The following is a 21,975-nucleotide window of genomic DNA, read 5'->3' on the forward strand; positions in this document are numbered from 1 at the left end:
AATAGCTTGCTTCTTGGAGACTAAAGACAAGGAGAGCATGAAAACAGACAGCTCATTAACTCAGCTATTGAATGCTCATTCTCTCAAGCACCCTCCTAGCCTCATTGTTTCCCTATTGGAGAAAATCACAGGAATTGTTTCTTCCATTTCCTTTCCTTTTCTTTCTTTTTCATTCATCAAGGAAAACTGGCAGCCTAGAGCTGCAGCAAACTTTCCTTGTGATACCATGAAATCAAATACATAGATATATCCCAAAGATGCTTTCAGAGGTAACTTTGTGATTAACAAACACCAAAAATTTCCCCTAGTTTCATTCAATGACCTCATAGTTTATTTTAATGAGCCTGGAGTTCCCAGGAGGGAAAACACATCATCTAGCAGAGTTTGGTGTTTAGAAAGTCATTCACTTGGTGCATACAGGTGTTAGTGCTCCCAAAGTGTGAGGCTCAAGTGTTTGTATGCAAAAGCTGAAAACCTGATCAATTTTGACCAGTGCAGGGATGAATTCCTCTGCCTAACTTTCAGCTTCTACCTTTGAACCAGGGGTCTCTTCCATATGTCCCTTCCACTGTGTTCTGTTGTTCAGACAAGAGTATTTACATTTGTTTGTATCCCTGCATCTCCCACGTTGCTGGGGCCACACATACTTGCTGTGCTTTGTGAGACTCTTTTGAGGACCTTCAGAGTTAAGCAGTGTTGGGGACTCTGGGTTGCTATGGTATCACACCAAGTAAGGCAGTTTGGCTCTCACTCAGAGGATTTCAGCAGGACTTTGATAGGAAGTTGCTCTGTTTTTTGGCACATAGGCCATGGGAACATATGGCTAAGACTCTGTGCAAACATATTGGATAGCTGCAGATGATTGGTGTTATCCTGATGGAAAAAAAGGTTGATATATAGAAATATAGGGAATGGTTGTACCTGTTGCAAGATGAGTATTAATCTGTGTAAAGTAGAACCAAACTTGTATCTCTTCATCATCTTCTGCCTCTCCCCCTTCCCACTGCATTTCCACTGCTCAAGTCCTTGTGTCCCTGGGAGGTTTTCTAGCTCTTTTGCATAGGTGCAATAATGGGAACATTTCATTCCTCCTTCTCCTTTGCACTTCCTCTCAGAGGGTCAGCATTGACCTGCAATTTCCCATCCCCACAGATCAGCATCTAATATTCCTGCCCGTACTTGTCTTTGTGGCAGGTTCTTCCTTCTTTTCTCTCCCCACCTGCTCACATTCAGTCTGGGAAGTCCTGCCCTCTTTCCTGCTCTCTTTGCCCTCCAACAGTTTTTATTTTCTTGACACCTCTACTAATACAGTCCAATTTTGATGGAAAGGTTCATTTTGAGAGAGACTTCACTGATGGACCCTTCTCTCTGTAGTGGATTGGAAAAATCTAGCTAACATAACACTCCTGTGTTTACAGGTGTACATATTTGGGCACTAAACTTCAGGAAGATTTGGTTATTTTTGATCCTGATTCTACCTTCTCATGAAAAATTTGTTTTAAAAAATATAATATTTGGAGTTGCCTTAAAAATTAGTTTCTTAGTATAACTGGACATAAGCCAATGTCTTATAATTGCCATTTTATTTTAAAAACATTCAAAGTAAAATTTGAAATATACTTTTAAGCTCATGTTCACTTCTCTCTCTCTACTTCTGTCTCAAAGTCCTGCAATCTGTTACTCAAGCTCAATATTGGGTTCAGCGATAGGGAGTAGTGACGTTGAAGTACTTTTCTTTAGCTTTGAGATAATACAGGATTTTTTTCCCTGATCTAATTTTCAAGTCAAATCCAGATATTCCTCCAAAAGTTAAGAGATGCTCTCAGAAATTGGAGTGCTTATTTGTGACCTCATATATAGTCTTTTTTTCTCTTGTCTTTTCCCAGTTGGCCTCTTTCCTATGAGCAGAAAGTGATTCTTCAAGGGAAATAAACAACCCATCCCTACACACTTTTTTAGTCAGATGGTCTATGCACTAATCTGAAAACAACACTTAATATGTAAGGATTTCTTCCTTCTCTGTTGAATTCACTACTCCTGTCACAGCAAATCCTGCAAACCAGTATGGTGAATGAAAACTAGCAATTCAGGGCCTTTGATTTATGGCCAAGTGAAAAAAAAAACCTAGGCCCACTCTGTGGCACTTTTGCTTTAGAAGATAATTCAGTATTCAGAGTTGATGTTACTAGGTTCTCCTCACTCATGAAATCCTGACATTGCTAAGAAGAGAGGAAGATATCTCTTAGAAGGTGAATGCAGAGGAGCGTGAGAAACTGGCTGGGACTGTGTGGGATTAAACTTGGCAATGGTAGGTTGTTTTGTTTTTCTAGTTGGCCCAAGTTGCGATGCATGAAGAGTTGCCTTTTGGATCTGGTACTGGGAGAAGGGGAGGTGAGCTGGCTGGTAGGTGAGGGAGTGGGAAGACTGGTGCTGGTGAGGGTCAGGTGCTGTTGAATGGGAAGTTGCTCTTCCCTTCCCTCGTTTACATCTGTTGGAAACGACTGCAGTGTTCCGTAGAAAGTCAGTAAACTATACAGCCTTATTTTGGGAGGAGTTCTGTCTAGTAACAGCACTATGGGAGCTGAGGCTTTTCCTGGCCTGCTGCGGTTGCTGTAAAAAGCCTCTGCTTCGCCAAATCTTCTTCTGAACTGGTTAAGGACTGTTGTGCATCTGAGTTCTGTCATGGCAAGCAACCAAAGTGTGCATCCATGTTATTGGTTTAGTTCAGTTCAGGACTGCTTTCCTTGTTCACCAATTAACTTTTATCTGTGAGACCAAACTAGAGCTGGTTTGAAACAAACCCACTCAAAATGCGTATGTGGATTTGGTGTCCATGCATGAACTGTTTCACCCTGCAGATCCACTTAAATTGTGCCACATTATTTGCAAACATTGATATAGCCTCAGCGACTGAGTGTGTACCTCATTGACTCAACAGTTGCCTGCCAGACTGAAGACAAATATTGCTTGCAACAGTATAATTGTTTTGAGCAATGGCACCAGTTGTGGTGACACTTTGTATTTATGCCTACATCTTATTTTTGCTCTTTGCGAGACAAAGCCCCAGAGTGTTGTGCCCCACCTAATGCTGGTGCTGCATTGTAAACCTCTCTCCAAGGCTCCCTGTCCTCCTCAGATACAGCAGGAATTAGCCTGAGCAGCATGTTGTCTTGAGGGTGACAACCCAAAGAGGAAGCCTGTTCACTACAAATCCGGTCAGGGAAGTCCGAGTCAAGATGCAGTAAGTGGTGCAGTAAGTGGTGCAGTTAGAGCCTGCATTGAGCCCCTGCTGCACTGGTCGTGTCGCGCTCCCTGAAGCTCTCTGGAAACATGCAGAGTCTGACACACAGCTCAGTAGTCACTGCGTCATGCTTCATTAAGGGCAATTTGTTCCTTACAACAGGGTAACCTGAGAGTGTCATTCTAGGTACTTAAAAAAAAAATTCCCACTGTTTTGCTGTAGAGCAGATGGCTCCTGTAAAACTTGCATCACTAATTACTTTAAAGCTATCTCTCTAGAGCCTCTCACAGCAGAATGAATCTATATGTTATGGAGATATTATCAGACAGGGCAAACTGACCCAACAGAAACAATGCTGCGTGCTTTCATCTGCAGTCCTCCCTGGAGTGCATATGGAGAGAGGTGGCCTAACCTCACACAGCCGGTAAGACCATGGTTAGAGTGTGGGAGGCGTTTTGAATGAGACATTAGATAGACTGTTTTCCTGGAGTGTTGTTTCACCAAAATCTGTTACTTTCAGTATCCAAAAGTTAATTTCCTTTTGGTACAGCTGCGGAGGCGAGGCTCTGTCCTGCTCTCCTGAGTTGTTTTTGTGGAGTGTCCTTCCTCTGTGCCATTTGGTTGGTTGCATGATGAAAGCTAATTTAACGGTCAGTCTGTTACAGATAAGTGGGGAGACATTAATGGCTGAGGGCAGGCTCAGGACACTTGAAACACTGGCACTCAGACAAAGGGAATGACTTTTCTGTGTTTGGTTAGGCCATGCCAGTCTCCAATGGCCACTTCTACTAGGAGTCTTCGCTATCTGTTGTGGGGTGGTGAGATGTGTTGTTGTGACTTCCACGTGCCAAAGGCAACCTTACTATAATGTTCAGCTATCTTTTTTCTTTCATTTAGGGGTCAGTGATGACTTTCTTTCCCCTCCCCGCCCAAAGAGGAGGCAAGGGCCTATTCACCCTGTTGATTTCTTCTTGACAGTCGCTGATGAAGCCTCCCTATCTGCAGAAACACCCCTCTTCTCCTCAGATGCTCCCTCTGGACTCAGTTCATTGCAGCTGTGCTAAAAGCTTGCAGCATTGTCCCTTCAACATAAACCTAGGGCTTTGAAGAAAATTAACTTGTTTGCATAGATAGCACAAATGGGAACATTTTGAAAGGGCAGCTGGATTATTGGGTTTGGGTAATACAGTCTCAGATTTGAGACTTGGGATTGGTCAGAGATTGAGAACAAAAACAGTTCCTCGCAGATGTACCAGGGTGTGCTGCCAGAGTCTGAACAGGAGGCTCCTGCAGACACTTCCTTTGCTCATGAGTCTGTCTTTGCTCCTAGTTTGTGGGAAATAGGGTTGTGTGCCTACCTGAAGGATCTGTGCGTGTGTGTGTGTGTGTTCGTGCACTTAAAGAGAAGGCAAAGGAGAGTGAGAATGGGAGTGGGGAGGGAGAATCTAGATGTCTGTTTTTTCCAAGTCCCACCCAAACACTTCCTCAGAAGTCTAAACAAGGAAAAGAGGCAATAAACATGCATTAAATACCACTTGGCTGGAAATGTTTCTGCTTTGTGCCTTATGGGTAACTGAGAGTATATTGAGGATATGGCATGGCTCCATCTGTATTATGTGGTGTAAACCAAACTTTTTCTCCTGGAAGGAAGAGTTGCTTGTCTTTCACTTGCAAGCTTTTGTTCATTTATTTGTGTGATCCCTGTCCTTTGGTAGGCTCATTTTCAGGCAAGAAAAATAGTTTTTCTTAAGTACCTTGTTCAAAGACTGGTCTGTAGAGACAACTCTGTAGTATTCAGTGAAGCAGTAAAGAACAGTCTCACCCGCAATCGCTAAGACCTTACCTTTTCTTAGGTGGTGAAATATTTACCCAAGGTCAAATTTCCTCCAGTACAAATGGAACTAAGAACATAAGCTTTATTCTTTCTGAAAAGGCAGGATCCCTTGAGATGTCACAGCATACAAATAATTAGAAGGACTGCGTAGAATCAGGGGATGTCCCGAAGACTTTTCCCTGCTCCAGACAGGAGTATTTCCAAATTATCCAGGAACAGATTCTGCTCCTAGTATTGAATAGCATCTTGGTTAGCAGATAGCCTCTGCAGGAGTAAGGTGTTGGGACAGATTCATCAAGCCTTTGTACACATACTTAACTTTAAATGTATTCACAGATTAATGAAGCTGAGAAGGCATCACTGGTCATCTGATCCAATCTATTGCCAAAATTTTCCCTATGAGTCCTGTAACAGGTTCACAGGTTTCTCACGTCCATTCAGCAAAACACAAAAGAACATGCTGTCTTCAGAAGTGTATGTACATACATGCTTCACTTCAGGGATGCATCTATTAAATTAAGCACCTATAGTTAGATGTATTCTGAAATGCCAGTAGGTAATTCTAGGCAACTGTCAGAGGTGATTGGTATTCATGAGTCTGCTTCTGGAGAGAGATGGGGTGCCCCAGAGAGCAGTTTTTAGACTACCTGTTTCTCTCCATTGACCCTGGAAGGGGGCAGAGGTCATAAACTAGGCATTGCGATTAGATGCCTGATGTGGATCTGTGTCATTGCCCTCTTCCTGTTGAATAATTTTTTCGTATCTGCAAGATGCAAAGTCTTACAGGTTTAATCCTGGAAGTGCATATAATACCTAGTGTTAGTGTAGGAAGCAAACTTACCTAAACCACCTCTGCCAAGGGTTCCTTCCTTGCCCTCTAGCCCCCCAACTTTCTTATCCTTACACTCCCCACATCCGTTTCTGCCATTTCCCCCTGTGCTAATGGCCAAAGGAAATAATAAGTTGGAGACTCTTTCTTCTCTCTGCTTTATATTCCCACTTCATTTTCGCTCTCAAGCTTTTCTTGGTTTGTTGCCTTTTCTAATTAAACCTCTCTTGGGTTTGTCTCTGTTGTGCAGCTGCACAACAGTCAGGAATGGTGATTTGTCAAATGCCATAAACATCATTTGTCAGAGGTCATTTTCTGGTGTTTCTGCCAGACTAGAGTTTCTGGGACATGGCTGAGAAACTGGAGGGAATTCAGAGGAGAGCTGTATGTATGATCAGTGCTTGCTTAGGAGTGTTGGAATGTAAAACTTCCAAAGGAGAACTTAGAACGGAGATGTGTTCAGCCTGAAAGAAAAAGCATGGATGAAGGTGCGTGGGTGAGGGAAAGGCATAGCTGCTACCTATTAATAAGTTAAAGAGATTTTACAAAGGATGCAGTGTGCTTGTTCTCATTACTCAGTGAAGCTAGGGCAAGGAATAAAAAGCCTGAATTACAGCAGAGGAAATGTAGCTTAAATTTTGGGAAAAAGTTGGCAGCTTTGTAGTTATTGGTGGTACAAGCCGTTGAATCTCCCTGGATGTGCAAGGTGAGACAAAATACCCTATGAGGCAGAGCTGAAGAAGGAATGTTACAGTCCAACCTATATCAATGGGGAATGGACTAGGTGTCCATGGAATGGGTGCTGTGTCAGCTGACATGAGGGTGATGTATTGCTCACCAACAGACTGGTTCATCAGGAGATCAGCAGGGAAACAGAGGTGGCCAAACAGGAACTAATGGTACAGATTGTGACTCACATTTGTGGCCCCACTTGATTACTGAGTGAATCTCTTTAGAATTGGGGATGGCTCCAAATAGCGCTGAGCTGGGCATGGAAGAGAGAGAGAAAAGAGAGGCAGCTATGAGAAGTAAGACTGCCAAGAGAGGTGGTGTGGGATTGTCAAAGGCCCTACAGGCTATATCCGTGCTGTCACATTAATTTGAGGTTTGCGTTTGCACTCAGACATTCCAGGCTGGCTGCCTGCTGGCCCACACTTTCACTCCAGTCTGGGATGAGCCTGCTAGGTTCTTGGGCAGCAGCGTCGGGGCACAGCGAGGGACGTGCTGGCCTTCAGCAAGCCTCTCTCCATGAAGCACTGCAGATGCAACCAGCTCAGCCCTGGGTGCAGAAAACTGCAGAACACAACCAGGCACAGCTAGCTAAGATTTATGAAAGTAGCCCAAGTAATTAGGAGCATGAGTTCACCTTTGAAAAGGGGTATGTGTTCCCTAATCATGCTGGTGTATTCTCCCTTCCCTCAAAAATAGAAGAAAGAGAGAACGTGATCTATGCAGAGAAGACAGCTAGATGTAAGCGTGTTGGACTAGAACGGTGAGCTAGGGAAGAACTAACTAAAATAACTCTAAAAGCTAGGAATGAGAGTTAAACACATTAAAGAAGGGTTGGAAAAGAAGTACATTTGGAGAAAAGGTAGAGTTGGCAATAGGGAAAAATGTAGGCAAGAAAGAGGACAAAGTGGAAAGACTTTTTTAAGAGGTGAAGGAAACGAGATTCAGATAATACACTGTGGATGTAGTCATGCTGAGCATACAGAGCATAGTGATGAATATGGCCCCATGGTTAGATAGCAGAAGAAAACATTCTGTATAGACTTACACAGTATGCTGTTTGTGAGAAGTGAACTTGAGCAATTGCTGCTAGGGATTTTTAGAAAGAGAATAATAATTTTATTTTGAACAATAGAAAGTCCTAATTCCAAATTACTATGCAATAAGTAGAAATTGCATCAATGTATGAAAAATGAAGAAGTCACCCAGGATTATCACAGTGTCTTCTTTCTGCCTGTTTTGCAGCCCTCCCGCTTTCTTTTCAGTTCTAATTCCAAAATTAAGTATAGGGTCAATCTTTTTTCCTTAGCAATTGCATCAGCCATAGGAATGTATCACGTGGTAAATGAAAGAGTATGAATAATTCAGAACAAGATTTTGAATCATTTAAAAAGCAGAAGCTTCACATTTCATTGCTAACCTGTTCCCATATAACATGAAATCTACAAAAATCACATTGCAACTTCTGGAACAAAACCATTTCAAGTATTTGAAAATATTCTTGCATTCATTTCATCCTGTCCAAAGAATATTTCAAACTCAGAGTTTTCCAAAACTGTGTTTCAGATTTCATGAAAAAATCAGAAATACTGAGTACATGCTGCCTAAACATGAAACACTATACCTATTTCCAGAAATTATTGTGGCCATAAAATGTGATGACCTTTGCCTCTAAGGTTGATGGAAAATGTAACGTTTAGTTAACCAAAACTGACTGTACCAGGGAATTAACATGATCTTCTGCTATCATTATCATGCATATATATGCCACCATCATCGCTTGTTAGTGTGGGTTTTTGGCTCCTGTAATGCTAGCATGACTAGAAAACAGCCTTTGACTGTGCCTAAGCCAAAAAGCTTAGCAACAAAAACACAAAGAGAAAAGCCAGTGCAATACAGAGAAGGATTTTTTTTTTTCTAGTGATAAGAGCAGGAGGATAGAGTGAGGAGTTTTACAATTTGTTCCCCAGTTTAGTCACTGATTCAATGCGTGGCCTTTCAAGAGGGAATTTATCCTCTCCTCACTGAAGGCTCATGCCTCATTTTCCTCATCTATGAAAGAATAGCAAGACCAAACCACTTTGCAGCTGAGGTTGTGAGTGACCAGATGACACAGCATTTCTAAAGCACACTGAGATCCTCCAGCAAGAAATTGCTACAGAGAAAGCAAATGTGATGCTGATCGCCTCACACACATGCATCGCGATTAATGAGTCTCAGGCAGTCATTCATTCAGGGCAGTGAAGCTGCTGGTTATGACGGCATTAATATGCTTTTGCATTGCTCTAGCTGCAGTATTGGCACCTGCATTCCACAGAGGGTATCAGGGCTGCGCCCTCCGGGGATGGTTGGGGGTATCCTACCATTCAGTTCCCGCCCTGTTGATCTCTTCCCACCAGCACTCTGTCGGCTCACCGAGGCTCTGGGCCGCCGGCATGCAGGCGTAGTTCCACAGTCTGTCGGAGCCTTCCTTCTTGTTGAAAACACTCCTGATGGCCACAATCACCTGCCCATGCGGGCACTGGAAGTTGAAACCCTGCCGGTACACGTTGACCCATTCATCATTATCTCCATAGTTATAGGGACCGTAGTAATAGTCACCGTACTGGCCCCATGCCACAGGCACCAGAGGCAGGAACACACAGAGAAGGACGAGGTCCATCCTGAAGATGTTCCTGGCTTAGAAATGCCCTGCTGGTTTGTTGGGCTGGCCCTTTTATATCGCCTCTAACATTTGGCTTCCAGATGTTATGCTTCCAGATCCAAGTGCAATGTGTCATTGCTTAGCAAACCTTCTCTGAGTTACAGACACGTCCAATTACTTTTAAGGTGGAATTCTGCAAGTACAGTAAGTCTGCAGGCCGTAAGAGCAGGGTCTTCCCACCACCACAAACCATCTGTGATCCCTTGCTGCAGAGCTACTGTATAAAGCAAGATACACATTGTAGTAAACCTGGCACAGACATCACACTTTTATCCTCAAGACAGCAGTTAAGTTTGAAAACTACTTTATTTGAAATTAAATCTCTGTTTGAAGTTGCCATTTCCCATCATTAGTAACATGCAACAAAATGTGATCATGTGTGTGTGTGTCTCCACCCTCTTTTCCCTAAATATGTGTGACATGATTCTGCCAGTCCCTAGAAAGAAGGGAATTGGGCAATTGGGGGAATTCACTGCTCCTGTTGAAAAAAATCCTTTAGACATTTTGGGTTGGTTTGGTTTGGTTGGAGGGGAGGTAGAGCCTGAATGACTGAGACTCTGGCTTGGCATGGAAACAGCCCACCTTGAGAAGAAGGGCATCAGCTTCTTCCATGCAGAACTGATTTTTCTATGACTGTGTGCAAGTACTGTGAAACTGTGGACTTGGCAGATGTTTTAATGTGAAGATAAAGCATATAAGCAAGTTATGATGAGATAAGCTTCACGTGTCACCATAGCCTATTGAAATCTTTGAGCAAGGCCCTTTAAGCTATGTTGCATTTATCGTGGGCTAGAAACATGGAGCTGCTGCTGAGGAACTGCTGTGCTGCAAATTCAAAACCTGACTTGCTACTTGTAAATGTGTTTATCTGCCGCATCCTCAGGTTATTTCTTTATCAGGAACCCACCCCATTCAGGAGGGTGGAACGGAGTGCTTTACTTAACGGTGTACTTGACCCATAGAAAGCTGTGGGACTTGAGCTTTTTTTAATAAGTAAGACAGTCCAAAGTCAAGATAACATAGTCTACATATGCGTATGTTGCCAATGCTGTGTTACTAGTGAAACATGTGACCCTTGGAACAGCTCCAGATTCAGATCCTGTCTTTTCCAGTGAAATCACCACAAAGGATCTAGAGATTTTCTTGCCACAAGTTTCTCCTCCACTCTTTTCACTACCTCTCTTCCCCATTTGGGCCATACACATAAAAAAATATGTGTATGAGCTTTTATTCTTTTGCTGATACTATCAGAAAGAAGATCTGTGATGGGTAACAGTGGACTTGCTCTTCTCTAGGGATCTCCAAACCCATTATGCTTGGTCATTGCTTTGCAGGAGCATAAGCATCCCAGGAGGTGGGTGCCTTTACTGACCAGCCCCAGATCTCAAAAGCTGCCTTCAGCGTCACCAGCCAGGTACTTTTGTGCCTTTAGCTAATGGCTTTTTTTTTGTAGCAGAGCTTTGTTTGACAAAACTGTAAGTGGGGGTTGAGCTCTTTGCCAGGAGCACAGTGCAGCAACATCTCAGTTGTCCATACAGCCAGTGCAGATCCACATGAACCTGGCAGCTGAGAGTTGCTATCTAGCTCAGTGCCTCACCTCCAGCTGTAGCAGCCCCAGATGCCTGGGGAAGAGGGCTGTGGAGACAGCACAGAACAGCCTTTTCCTTGGAGCTGCCCTCCTCTAGATCTTAGATAACAGTAGAGGACACAGGTAGCCAAAGTCTAAAGAGAGGAAATTTAAGATTAAAAAACCCACAGTTATCCAACGGGCATCAGTGTGCAGACTGGAAATGCACGATCTCACATGAGTTTTTCAGTTAACTCAATAGTGTATGTGTTTTCCCTCTTACTTCCTTAGACACGTAGTCACATCTGGGAGCACTGCACACTGCTGTATATGCCTGAGAGGGATTCTGGAAGACATTTTAGCAGGAAGCGCCACATTATCATATATATGATCCTCACCTCACATAACCCTTTGTAAGTACCATTCCTTGGAAGAAAGTCCTCACATAACCCACACAAAATCAGGGGCAAGAGGGGATGAGAAGAGGGAGGAGGGCTCTATGGAGAATAGGGCACAGTCTTCCTTTGCCTATCTTTGACATGTGTGTGAGGCTTTGAGGTGTCTCTTGTCACTTCCTACATAGAGTCTACCCTTCCTGTTCCCAGTTAGTGGATAAGGTGGCACTTCCATGCTGCACTGTGACCAAGAGGTGGTTTGGCTCAGGGAAAAAGCTGTGCAGGGAAGGTAGTGAGCATGAGAGATGTGGAACTACAACTCCCTGTAGCAGTCGCGGCAGTGCAGACATGTCCTGACCACTGACTGCCTGAAAATCTACAGTTCTGCGTTTCTGGATCCAGTGCTTTCTGGGAACTTTTAATACTAAATTTCATGCTTCATTCTGATACTGAATAAAACCAGAAGAGAGCAGAATTTCTTATAGGAGGGACATGATGGTTTTTAGTCACCTTGGAGAAGGGTAGTATTTGTGAGTGGGAGGAACTGTGATTTGAAAATTTCTGTAGGGGTTAAAAAAAGAGAATAGTGTGCATACATGAATTTTGTTTCTGAATAATGCTTGTTCAGCTCTACAGTTCACAGCTGCTTGGTTCATTGGTTCATGGAGCAAAGCTAAGGCTACATGTGACTTGTTTCGCTAACATTTCACACCATTGCTCCAACCCAGATAATTCCACTGGTGTTGCCAGTGCTGAGAGTTGCAATTTTAGCTGTGTTTCCATTGACTCACTGGCATGTTAACCACTATGCCTTATTCTGTTCTGGCCAATGAATCAAACATAGCAGTTCAAAAGCCAGTGGCTAGAAGAGCTGCAAACTCGTCTGCAGATTGGTGACTTTGGCTGGCTTCAGCTAGAATTTGCACTAGGAGAAAATGCAACCACATTTAAAAATCAGTCCCTCTCTGAAATTACTTACCCTTTAATTTGACTTCAAAAACATCAGCTGCATGGCTTGCACATCCAATCTTTGGAAAAGCAGAAAGTGTCAATGAAGTAGTAAATATGAGGTGCTAAGACCAATCTTTCATTATCAGTTCCTTGCTGTGGAATCTATATTGGCTGGTAATTTTATTCCCTATCTCTTCTTAGAAATGCTGCATTTAATCCACACAAACAAGTATTTAATTTCTGCCTTGCCCAATGATGGTGGATGAAAGAGCTTATTCTCGATATCCCCCCTCCCTGGTCTAACTTCGAAGTTAGCTCTGCTTTGGGCCCAGTTTGGACTAGAGGCCTTAAGAGGAATGTCCTTTCCAACCTGAATTGTTCTGTGTTTCTCTCCTGCCGTAGATACTAGAGGCAGCATTACTTAGCGCTGCAGGTGTTATTAGTGCTTTGCAGCCATTAGGAGAAATGCTGCAGTATTCTCTTACCGTGCAATGTTACAGCCATGAAATGCAAAGAGATTGCAGTGCTTTGAACTAAAATCACAGATACAGTAGTACTATTCAAATGAATAACAGTAGCCAGCTTAATGGGTTTTATTTTAGCACCCAAGCTCTATACTAAAATAGGGGAAAGAACAGAAGAACTTTATTTATTGTTTGGCAAATACAGAGACACTAGAGCTGCAATGGGAATAGCAAGGGTTCAGACTTGGCCAGTGAAAGGTACAACTAGACCCGTTTCTACAAAACTGGATTGCATGAAAGTAGTGTCATCTGGTTTTATTCGAGTAGCTGTGATGCTGAAGTTCCTGCATCTGCAAAGGTCTGACTCATGGGCAACCAGTTTTTCACCCCAGAGGGTAATGAGGGCAGAAGGGCATATAAGGGTGTTATCGCACAGCACTTCATCCTTTAGATGCACAAGAGTGATTCCATCCCATATTACTCAGGACTATAGCCAGAAGTGAAGCTTTGCATTTTGTGCTGGTGAAAAAGACTGACTGTGTATCCCCTGAGCCCTGAAGTACTGTGTACACAAAACAGGCATGGCAGAAGCATTGACAGTAGCAGCAGCAATATATATCTGCTTGCAAGCTAATGCAACCGCATCCTGGCATTTCAGAGTGAGAAGAAATTGTTTTTTCACGTCAGCTGGTTGCATCAGTGAGGTTGCACATTTTGAACACATTTTCCATATTTTATTACACACTGTCTCAGAGTGATGCTGGCAGTTCTGATAAAGCAGAGTAGCTTGGATGAGTCAGGGAGGCTGCATGATCTGGGAGCTGTAAATTGAATTCAATTACTGATTACTTTTCTGTGCCATCTTTGCAGCGTGGCTTTTTTTTTTTTATAAGCTCTGTGCATTGTCAGTTTTTATAAAAGTGTGAGGATTTGGGGTGCCTTTGTTATGTTTTTGAAATGAGGATGTGGAAGACTTGGTAATGTGGAGAAGGATCAAACTGATAGAAAGCTGTGCTTCACAAGGGACAAAGATGTATCCTTGTCAACTTTTTAGCTCAAAGTTATTACCTTCTTTCGGAGGAATGTATATGGTGAAGGCTGGAGTTCATTTGTCAAGGCTTCCTACTGTTAATGATATTTTTTTCTATCACCTTTCACTTGACATTCTCAAAGTACTTTGATTAAGTTCAACCACCTTCTAGAAAAGTAGGAAAGGTTGAAAACCCCTTATTTTACACAGTAGGTCCAGTCATCTGCCCAATGTCCACCAGTATCTCAGGGCTAGAAACAGATTTTAAACCCCAGCATCTAGACTGTCAGCATCAGACTCCAGCCCTGGGAAAGCACACCTTTTCCCAACCCTCTTCTTCCTGCCACTTCCCTACAGAGATGCTGGTTCAGCTTCTACTTTGTGTAGCTCTTTCTTTGTAAAAGGGAAGCTACTACTTAAGATCCTGTGATACTAGAGGATATTGCAGAGCTGTTTTCTCTTTGGAAGTAGCTGTAGAAAATTCTGATATGATACCACCTGGAATACTGCTGTGGAGAAAAAAAGCACTAGCTGCAGTGCCATTTTTCCAAGGTTATCATAAGCCTTTGGATTACTTTGGTAATAGCTGCCTGCCTGCATGTCTAGTATTAAATCACGGGTTAAGTAATGGAAGCAAACCAAACAGGAAATGCAAAACTTAAGTCATAAAGTCTCTGAGGAAAGTGTAAGGAAGCTGCACTGAAACGTAAGTAAAGAAACAACTGAAACAAATTTTCCTGGTCTGGGAAACCAGCTAGATGCCATGATAAATCTTTTCCATCTGCAACTCTGAAATCTGTTATTTCGAAAATGTAGTTTTCAATTAATCAGTGAACAACTGTTTCGTAGATTGATCACCATTCCTAGATCAGATTACCCCCAAAAACTGCGTACAAAAGTGGCAGTCACAAACCTTTGTGACAAACCTTTCCCAGTTCGCACAAAGCTTTGAGCAGGGAAAAGTTGGAAAGAGGAGAAGAGCTAATTTGTGCAAGGGGAGACATCCTTATCAACCGCAGGGCTTGTGCAGACATCCTAGAATGTCTACACAGAATATTCTGCCATTAAATAACCCAGGAGCCTATTGCCATCGTTACTGACTTCCACAGATCTCTCCCTAGCAATAATTTCAAATAGATTTACTAGGGGATATTTATGAGTTCTGATACAGCCATTCCTCAAACCTGGGCATGAGGAACTGTGTAACTTGACTATTAGGTACAGATAGTAAGAAGTCATGCACAGCTTATGAACAGAAAAAGTGATGCATTTTTTTGTTCAGGTCTACTAATAGTGAAGAAGTTAGATGATTCCTGCTCTTTCACCTCCTGCATGGTTTAATCATATTAATATAGGCTTTTGTCAGAGCAGCACTACAACTGCTCCTCCCCGCTCTGCGCATCAGTCTGTAAAAGTTGCCCTGTTCCACTAACTCTTACCATTTGTGCTAATAAATTCATTCCCTAAAGTTGTTGCAAATTACAGAGCTGTTGTGATTACAGTGACTCTTCCAGGATCATTACAATGAGGGAAAGCCAATTTGATGAGTGTTTGCCATTACAGTTTCAAATGTCAGGACAGGGCACCAGTATTTTTCCAATTACATGTCACTGCTAAAAGCTAGGTGTTTTTCCTTAGTACTCTTTGCTAAAAAGGTCTTTTCTTATTGCTGCAGCTGTTGTTATCACTATTTCTTTTAGCATGTATGCTTAAAATCTGTAACAGCTCTCTAGCTACAGTCCCGTATGAAGCCTAGACAGGCAGGGTGCAGTGTTTGAAGGTGAAGCTGCCAAAAGAGAAGAAAAAAGCCTTGAGGCTACAGGAAATTCAGGTGGCATTGATTCAGGAGAGAGCCAGATGCTTCAGGCTGAGTCAGTGCTGAACCTCCTCACATATCTAGCAGGCAGCATTTTACCGGGACCTTTTTATACACAAGCTGACTAACTGAATTCCCCTTTTCATCGAAGATCTCCTCATCTTTTTTTAATGTAGTTGCTTTATATTTAGTCTTTAGGCTAAATTGAAGCTTGACTATCTCTGTGCTGTCTAGAAGTTGGTGGCTCCTACTTGATATGGTGGGAGAGCTTTCTTGGAAGAGCAGTCATCACCAGATCATCAGAGGCAGAAATGTTCTAAAACTTTGTATGACTCCTTCAGAAAGAGATTTCTTCTCCAGTGGGCTCTTTGGACATTTGAGTGAAAATGGTACTAAACCTAAGACATAAGGAGCTTTGAATAGATCTGTGAAAAATTACCTTCTCCCTCTCTCAACTTGTGTTAAGTTTGGCCTCAAAATGTGTAGCTTCAGCTGATTCTTGAAGAATTGAGAAAGTCTGTTGTGATAAAAAGGGCAGGAAAAATATTAAATTCTAATGCAGAAGAAGTTAGAAAAAGCAATCAAGGTATTTTTGAGGTTTGCTTCATAATCTGAGAAGAGATAAAACACAGACGCAAGTCCTATTTTGTTTATTTTGAAAGTCTCACACAAAGCTTGTTTCCAAGTATGGCTCAGTTAACTTTTCTTTCCGTTTAATCCATGGGAAACCTTTTAGAAAAGGCCACAGCAGCCAGCTGTAGCATTTTCAAAATCCATGGACTACTGACCTGGGGCTTAATATGGGCCACCCTTTTCCAGTGGTGTGACTGTAGCCATCTGACTGAACAGCATTAAGATGTCAGTCAGCTGTGGTCCTTGTCATGGAAACCAGCCGTTGTGGATAGTGAGCAGGTTTCTCCTTCAGAGAAGTCTGGTATCATTAGAAATTTCTCACAGGGCTTTCTCTAGCAAAGACTGTGACCTACAGATCGTAACATTGCTGTGAAATGCTGGAGGGGAAAATCTGAACTAATCACTCATAATAACTCTGCAGAGACCCACAGGGTAAGTCTGAGGTCAGGGCTGAATTGATCTTTGATGTGAGAATGACAGTAGCTGTAATTCACTTGCTGGTCATGGGAATGGGAATGAGCCAAAACCAGTTTTCTCTGAGCTAGATAAGGCGGGGAAAGGGGTGAGAATGTGACTTAGGATTGTCTCAGTTTTACATGCAAGGGACTCTATCTCTGCATGACCATTCAGGCCAGTGCAAAGTGAATGCTGAGTAGGAAAACTCAGAGCTCCTGGTGTTTTATGACAGTTTTGTACTTTCTTTGTGCAGACTTCTTTGTGTCAGAATAAAATCTTAAGAGTTCAGAATGATCTTGCTTTAACAGTCACTAAAACTGGGTGCTATCTGGCAGTCGATGTTATGTGGGAAATGAAAAGAGATGCTTAGTTGGTCCCTTTTGGCCATATGGTTTGTGAATTTGGATAGCTGGAGTGACAGTGTAGCCTTTGAAACCCAGCTCTGGGCCCAGCTCCTGGTGCCCTCTGTCCATTTGCATTCTAGTCCTGAGAATGATTTCTCTTTTCTTTACTTTTTTTGCTTTTGTGGTGCTGCAGATGGTGGGGGGACAAAGTGGGGAGAGAGGAAGAGAAAATTTGGGGAAGGGGCTTCTGCGTCCTGTCACTATAATTCATTGAGATCTGACCTTCTGCATTTTCAGCCCTACTCAGCCATCCACCACTCCTCATGTGACTGTCACCTCGCATTATTGTAATTAGCAACTGCCAGCCCCAGAGATTTGATGGTGGAAGTGAAAAAGTCTGAGAAGCTCTCTGCCAATTTAAAATTAACCCTGTCACTGCAGGACAGATTGTCCTGCTCCAGAAGTAGCTCCTTGGCATTCGCACTGAAACAATCCCATGCTCCTCCTGTAATCCAGCTCCCTTGTCTCACCCTGCTTTGTTCTCCTTGTGTCTTCCAAGCTCCCAGGGCTGCTTCACCCTCCTTCCTCCCCAGATGCCACCCCTCTTTGCTGGCTGTCAGAAGTGAAGCTGCTAATGAGAGTGCTCAAGCTGACAGTCCCAGAGTCCATGTCAGTGGATGATAAACATGGCTTTCCGTGGCTGTGCCAAATGAGGTCTGTCTGCCCAGCCTCAGAAAAGACCCTGCTGCTCTGCGCATGTCTTTCTTCTCCTTCCCCTCTGCCTGGGACTTGGCCTGTGTGAGCACCGCAGAGTACAAACCCACCTGGTTTGCTGGACATTTATGTGGCCGTGGATTCATGCTGCTGTCTAAGACTTGCCATGCTTGCTGCTGTGGATACCTCAGCCAGGTGGATGAAAGCTAGGTCAGTTCTGCATCCTCATGCTACCAGTTCCTCACCTTTGTAAAAGGATTATAGACTTTCTCCAAGTGTGACTGTCAACTGCTGTTGTCAAGGCCCTCATTACATGGCATTTACAAATCCTGCTTCATTATCTTGTAAGCAGGGGGTGGCTGGAGGTCATCCTTGCTGCTACTCTGTTCACCTAATTAGGAGCAGCTTCTGCTCACCTGCTGTGCAGAGGCGACAGCACAGTGACGGCCCAAAGGAAGGTTGCTTTCCCCTGGGAAATATCTGGGGTTTCAAACAAAAAATTGGAATATGGAGAGCTCAACAATATCTGACACCCAGTCTCTCTAGTCATTGTATCTGTTCAAACAAATAGACCACAGGCAGGTAGCAAAAATCGTGATAGTCCTGCAGTTCAACTGGGTGATGAACTATATCAGTGCGTGTGACAGGCAGGTTTGACACTGCCCTGGCTCAGATACCGTTCTGATAGAGTTTGCATAAAACCGAAAATATATTTGCTTGAAGTATTCTGCACTCTCCTGTATACGTACAGGTTTTTTTACTCCCAAGTTCATAAAAGCTGGTACCTCTAAGTCCTTTAGGATAAAGCCATACCCTTTTTTGCAGTAGTCCCACTGCCACAATTAGTTCTGATCCACGATGTGCTTCCCCACCCCCCCACTTGTTGCAAGCAGTTTATCACTATTGCTACAAGTTGCCTATTTCTTAGTTCAACTTCTCTGTGGGGCTGGGGCAGATCAGCTCTTCCTCATCACCACAAGAAGCATAACAGAAAGCCGCTGAAACACGATTTTGGTATCTGGTCTTTACATGCTCAAGCCATGAAGTTCCTGAGCTTGCCCTCAGCTTTCAAACATGCAGATTTGCCTTTGCACCACACAGCTTATCATGCCTTATGCCCATCCACATGGCAGGCCATTTTTGTAAGAGCACTCTTTATTTTGTTGGTGTGCCTGACACTGTGCTAGATCCCAGCAGTAACTGTGTTCATCAAGAAGCAGGAAAATACCTACGTAGTTATTACTGTGTTTAGCTTTTCTAATCACATCAAATTCTGATCGCTTGTCAACTACATCCACAGAATAATGCATCCTTTCCTTTTCTTTGTGCTATGCTCTAGGTTATTTTACTGCATTGAGAGCTCCAACAGCTTTGTTAGGGCAGCAGACTTCCCATTTCTTTTCTCACCTTTAGCATATTTACAGCCACTGCTCATCATCAGAGAACACTGCGGGTCTGTGGAAGAGTAGCCTTGAGAGTGCATAACTCCGCTGTTATTATTTGCTTTATATGGATAAATGAAGAGAAAATAGTTGCCATTAAGTGTAAAGATAGACATGGAAAGAATGAAGAAGAATCAGGAGAACTCTAAAAAATCTCTGGAAACAAGTTACATGTTTGGGTTGTTCATAAGGTGAGGCATTAGAAAAGCAGGCATGACAGGCACTAGTGGAATAGTTTGTGCTCATATTTTGTGACTGCCTTCAAGGGAATATGACATGATTTAGAGAAATTTCTGCTCGTTTCTTCAATGCCTGGCTAAATTTTATGTCCACGCAGTGCAATGCAAAGTGTCAGCACCCATTGGTTCTGGAGCTCATGATTTAAGCGAACTAGAAATGGGTGTGGATAAATCTTGCACTACTAGGTTAAGCTGCCTCTGTAGCTGTACCCAGTGATGCTTTCTGGTGAAGCATGGAAAATGGAAGGTTTTGTCTTCAGTAGCCATCAAATACTTAGCACCAGCTGAAGGAAATAAGGGCCAGAAGTCACTGTTCTACTAACCATAGGCAGCAACACATCACCTTCCTCATGCTGCAATGGGCACAGCATAGTTCAGGTTGGAAGGCACCTCTGGAGGTTTCTGGCTCAACCTCTTATTCAAATCAGGGTTGGCTGAAGATCTGACCAGGTTGCTCACAGCTTTATCGAGTCTTGAAAACCTCTAAGGATGGAGAATGTACAGCCTCTCATTTTTCCACCCGCAAACAGAAAGTATAAGTTACAGTGCATGGCAATGTAATATCTTTGTGACCAGAGGAACTTGGTAACAGAATCAAAGCTGCTGTTATTCTGCTACTTGTACACTCCTCTGCTCTGTAGCTGTCTTCATCACTATCCCCTTCAAAGTGTTGTATTGAAAACAGTATATTTTTCACTTTAGGAGGCATGTCCCGCCTCTGTGACCTTAGAATATTTAGCAGCATGGATGCAGATGCATACAACACATGTAGTGAAAGTCAAAGACTGTTTCTCAGCCTGTATCAGGCACATTTGCCAGGTCTCACCTGGTTATTTTTATGAGGGATGCAAAACCCAGCAGCTAAAAAGAGTGCATCAATGTTCTTTTATGTCAGCAATGGGTTAGACCAATTGCCTGGGGAACTATCACTGTCCCTAGCCCAGTAGTGCTGCAACTCTCCAGATGCCCTGGCAACCTTGCACCCAGTAAAAGAACTGTGCTAATTGCTTGAAACCCTTTTTGTATCTTCCTTCCAACAATATTTTCCTGTATTTAAACCTAAGCTTCAGAATACCAGCAGTTCATTGGGAGATGCTGGTTTAGTAAATCATGGAGTCCTGGGTTAATAAATCCTGACACACTGGGTTTAGTCACAGCTTAAGCTGGCTCTGCCACTAGAGTGTTCTGTATCCTTTAGCAAATTACTTTGCCTGTTCGTGTTCCTGTTTGGCCTTCTGCTCATTTTTGGTCTTTCTGGCTTGATGCTGTAAGCTCAGTTGTTAAGTTATTGTCTCTTCCTATGGATTTGACAATTGATGTCTTGTAACCGCAAGCAAATGCCCATATTCCCCAGCTATTAACTATTTGCTTCTTGCTCTCTGTCTTTTCATAGGAAAACTCAGAAAAGTCTCTGTCTTGTCCTGTTGTGGAAGAAGATGGGGGGAAAAGCTTCCAACTGTTCAGCAGAAAATGAAAAAATGTTTCTTACCCAGCAGTTATAACAACTACTCTGAGCCTGTCTCTCTAGATACATGATTTTCTGACATTAAATAAACTTGGCACTTACAGCTGCTTTTATTTCTTCCAAGAGCCTTGTCTCTTTTTTCCCACTTAAAGTGCTGTTGTACTCTGAGAATTGTTGTTAATATTGGCATCATGGGGGCTCCATATTTCTTATGTCAAATTTGCTCAGAGCACAAACATGTGGATTGACAGCAAGAAACTCCCTGGCTTTTGTGGCCTTTGGGTTCTGGTGGAAAAGGCCTTTGCTAACTCATAACCCTGCAAACCCAGATCTCAGAGTCTATCTGAACAGTGCAGAAGTGATGGAGGGTGATGAAGGAGAGCATGATGCACAGTGCCGAGAATAGGCTGTGCAAGAAAAGCAGAGACAGCAGGGTTCTCTCCCTTGTCCCGCTCTTGCTGGTACGGAGGATTTATGACTTTGTAACAGGCTTTGCCGTGAGTTGAATATGAATAACACTTCTCCTGGGCTATAGTACAATCAGCATTTTTGCTGCATTAGTTTTGTTGCTTTGCTTCAGTACTCCAGTGAGCTGACTGGCTAAGTCCAAAGCTGCATGCTTAAATCCCTGCAGTGCTGCAGGCAAAATAATGCCTAAGCTGCAGGAATAAGGAAATAATGTACCTCCTAAGTGCCCTTCACTTAGGCAGAGATTCCCTGCAGAAAACCTGGAAAGGGTGTTGCCCAAAATTCCTTCTTCGCTGTCATCCACTGCAGAGAAAATAATTTGCATGTAGTTATTGCTGTATGAATTGACTGATACAGTTTCTGCCCTCTGCAGCAGAGAATGGCTGGCTGCCTTCATACACAACAGACAGATCCAGATTCCCATAAACATGAGGCTGGGGTGATGGGATCACTTATAATTTCACCAAGATGAAACCCAATTAGAAAAAGCAATTTCATTGCAGTATGTACATCTCTTACCAGCTTACTCTATCCATTGTTGTCTCTTGCTTACAGTCTAGATATGAGACTCTCGAGTAAGGATCATTAGGTGTTCACAGTGCTGAACACAATGGGATCCTGATCTTCCTTCATCAGTCACTATCACCATCACAT

At 43.0% G+C, this 21,975-nt stretch overlaps 1 protein-coding gene and 1 long non-coding RNA gene across 2 annotated transcripts in view; one reads left to right on the forward strand and one right to left on the reverse strand.

The window, feature by feature from the left end:
• The window catches only part of DPT (dermatopontin), a 29,165-nt gene extending 19,833 nt beyond the window's left edge, over positions 1–9,332 (reverse strand). The window contains exon 1 of the mRNA XM_075034309.1: positions 8,997–9,332. Coding sequence (XP_074890410.1) covers positions 8,997–9,295 — 299 coding nt within the window. The 5' untranslated portion in view covers positions 9,296–9,332. The remainder of the gene's footprint in view (positions 1–8,996) is intronic.
• LOC142033828 (uncharacterized) overlaps positions 1–20,909 on the forward strand; it is a 69,729-nt gene extending 48,820 nt beyond the window's left edge. The window contains exon 4 of the long non-coding RNA XR_012651348.1: positions 20,782–20,909. This is a non-coding gene — a long non-coding RNA (uncharacterized LOC142033828). The remainder of the gene's footprint in view (positions 1–20,781) is intronic.
• The last annotated feature ends 1,066 nt before the right edge of the window (positions 20,910–21,975 follow it).

This window comes from Buteo buteo, chromosome 8 (assembly GCF_964188355.1).
Source record: "Buteo buteo chromosome 8, bButBut1.hap1.1, whole genome shotgun sequence".
NCBI lineage: Eukaryota > Metazoa > Chordata > Aves > Accipitriformes > Accipitridae > Buteo > Buteo buteo.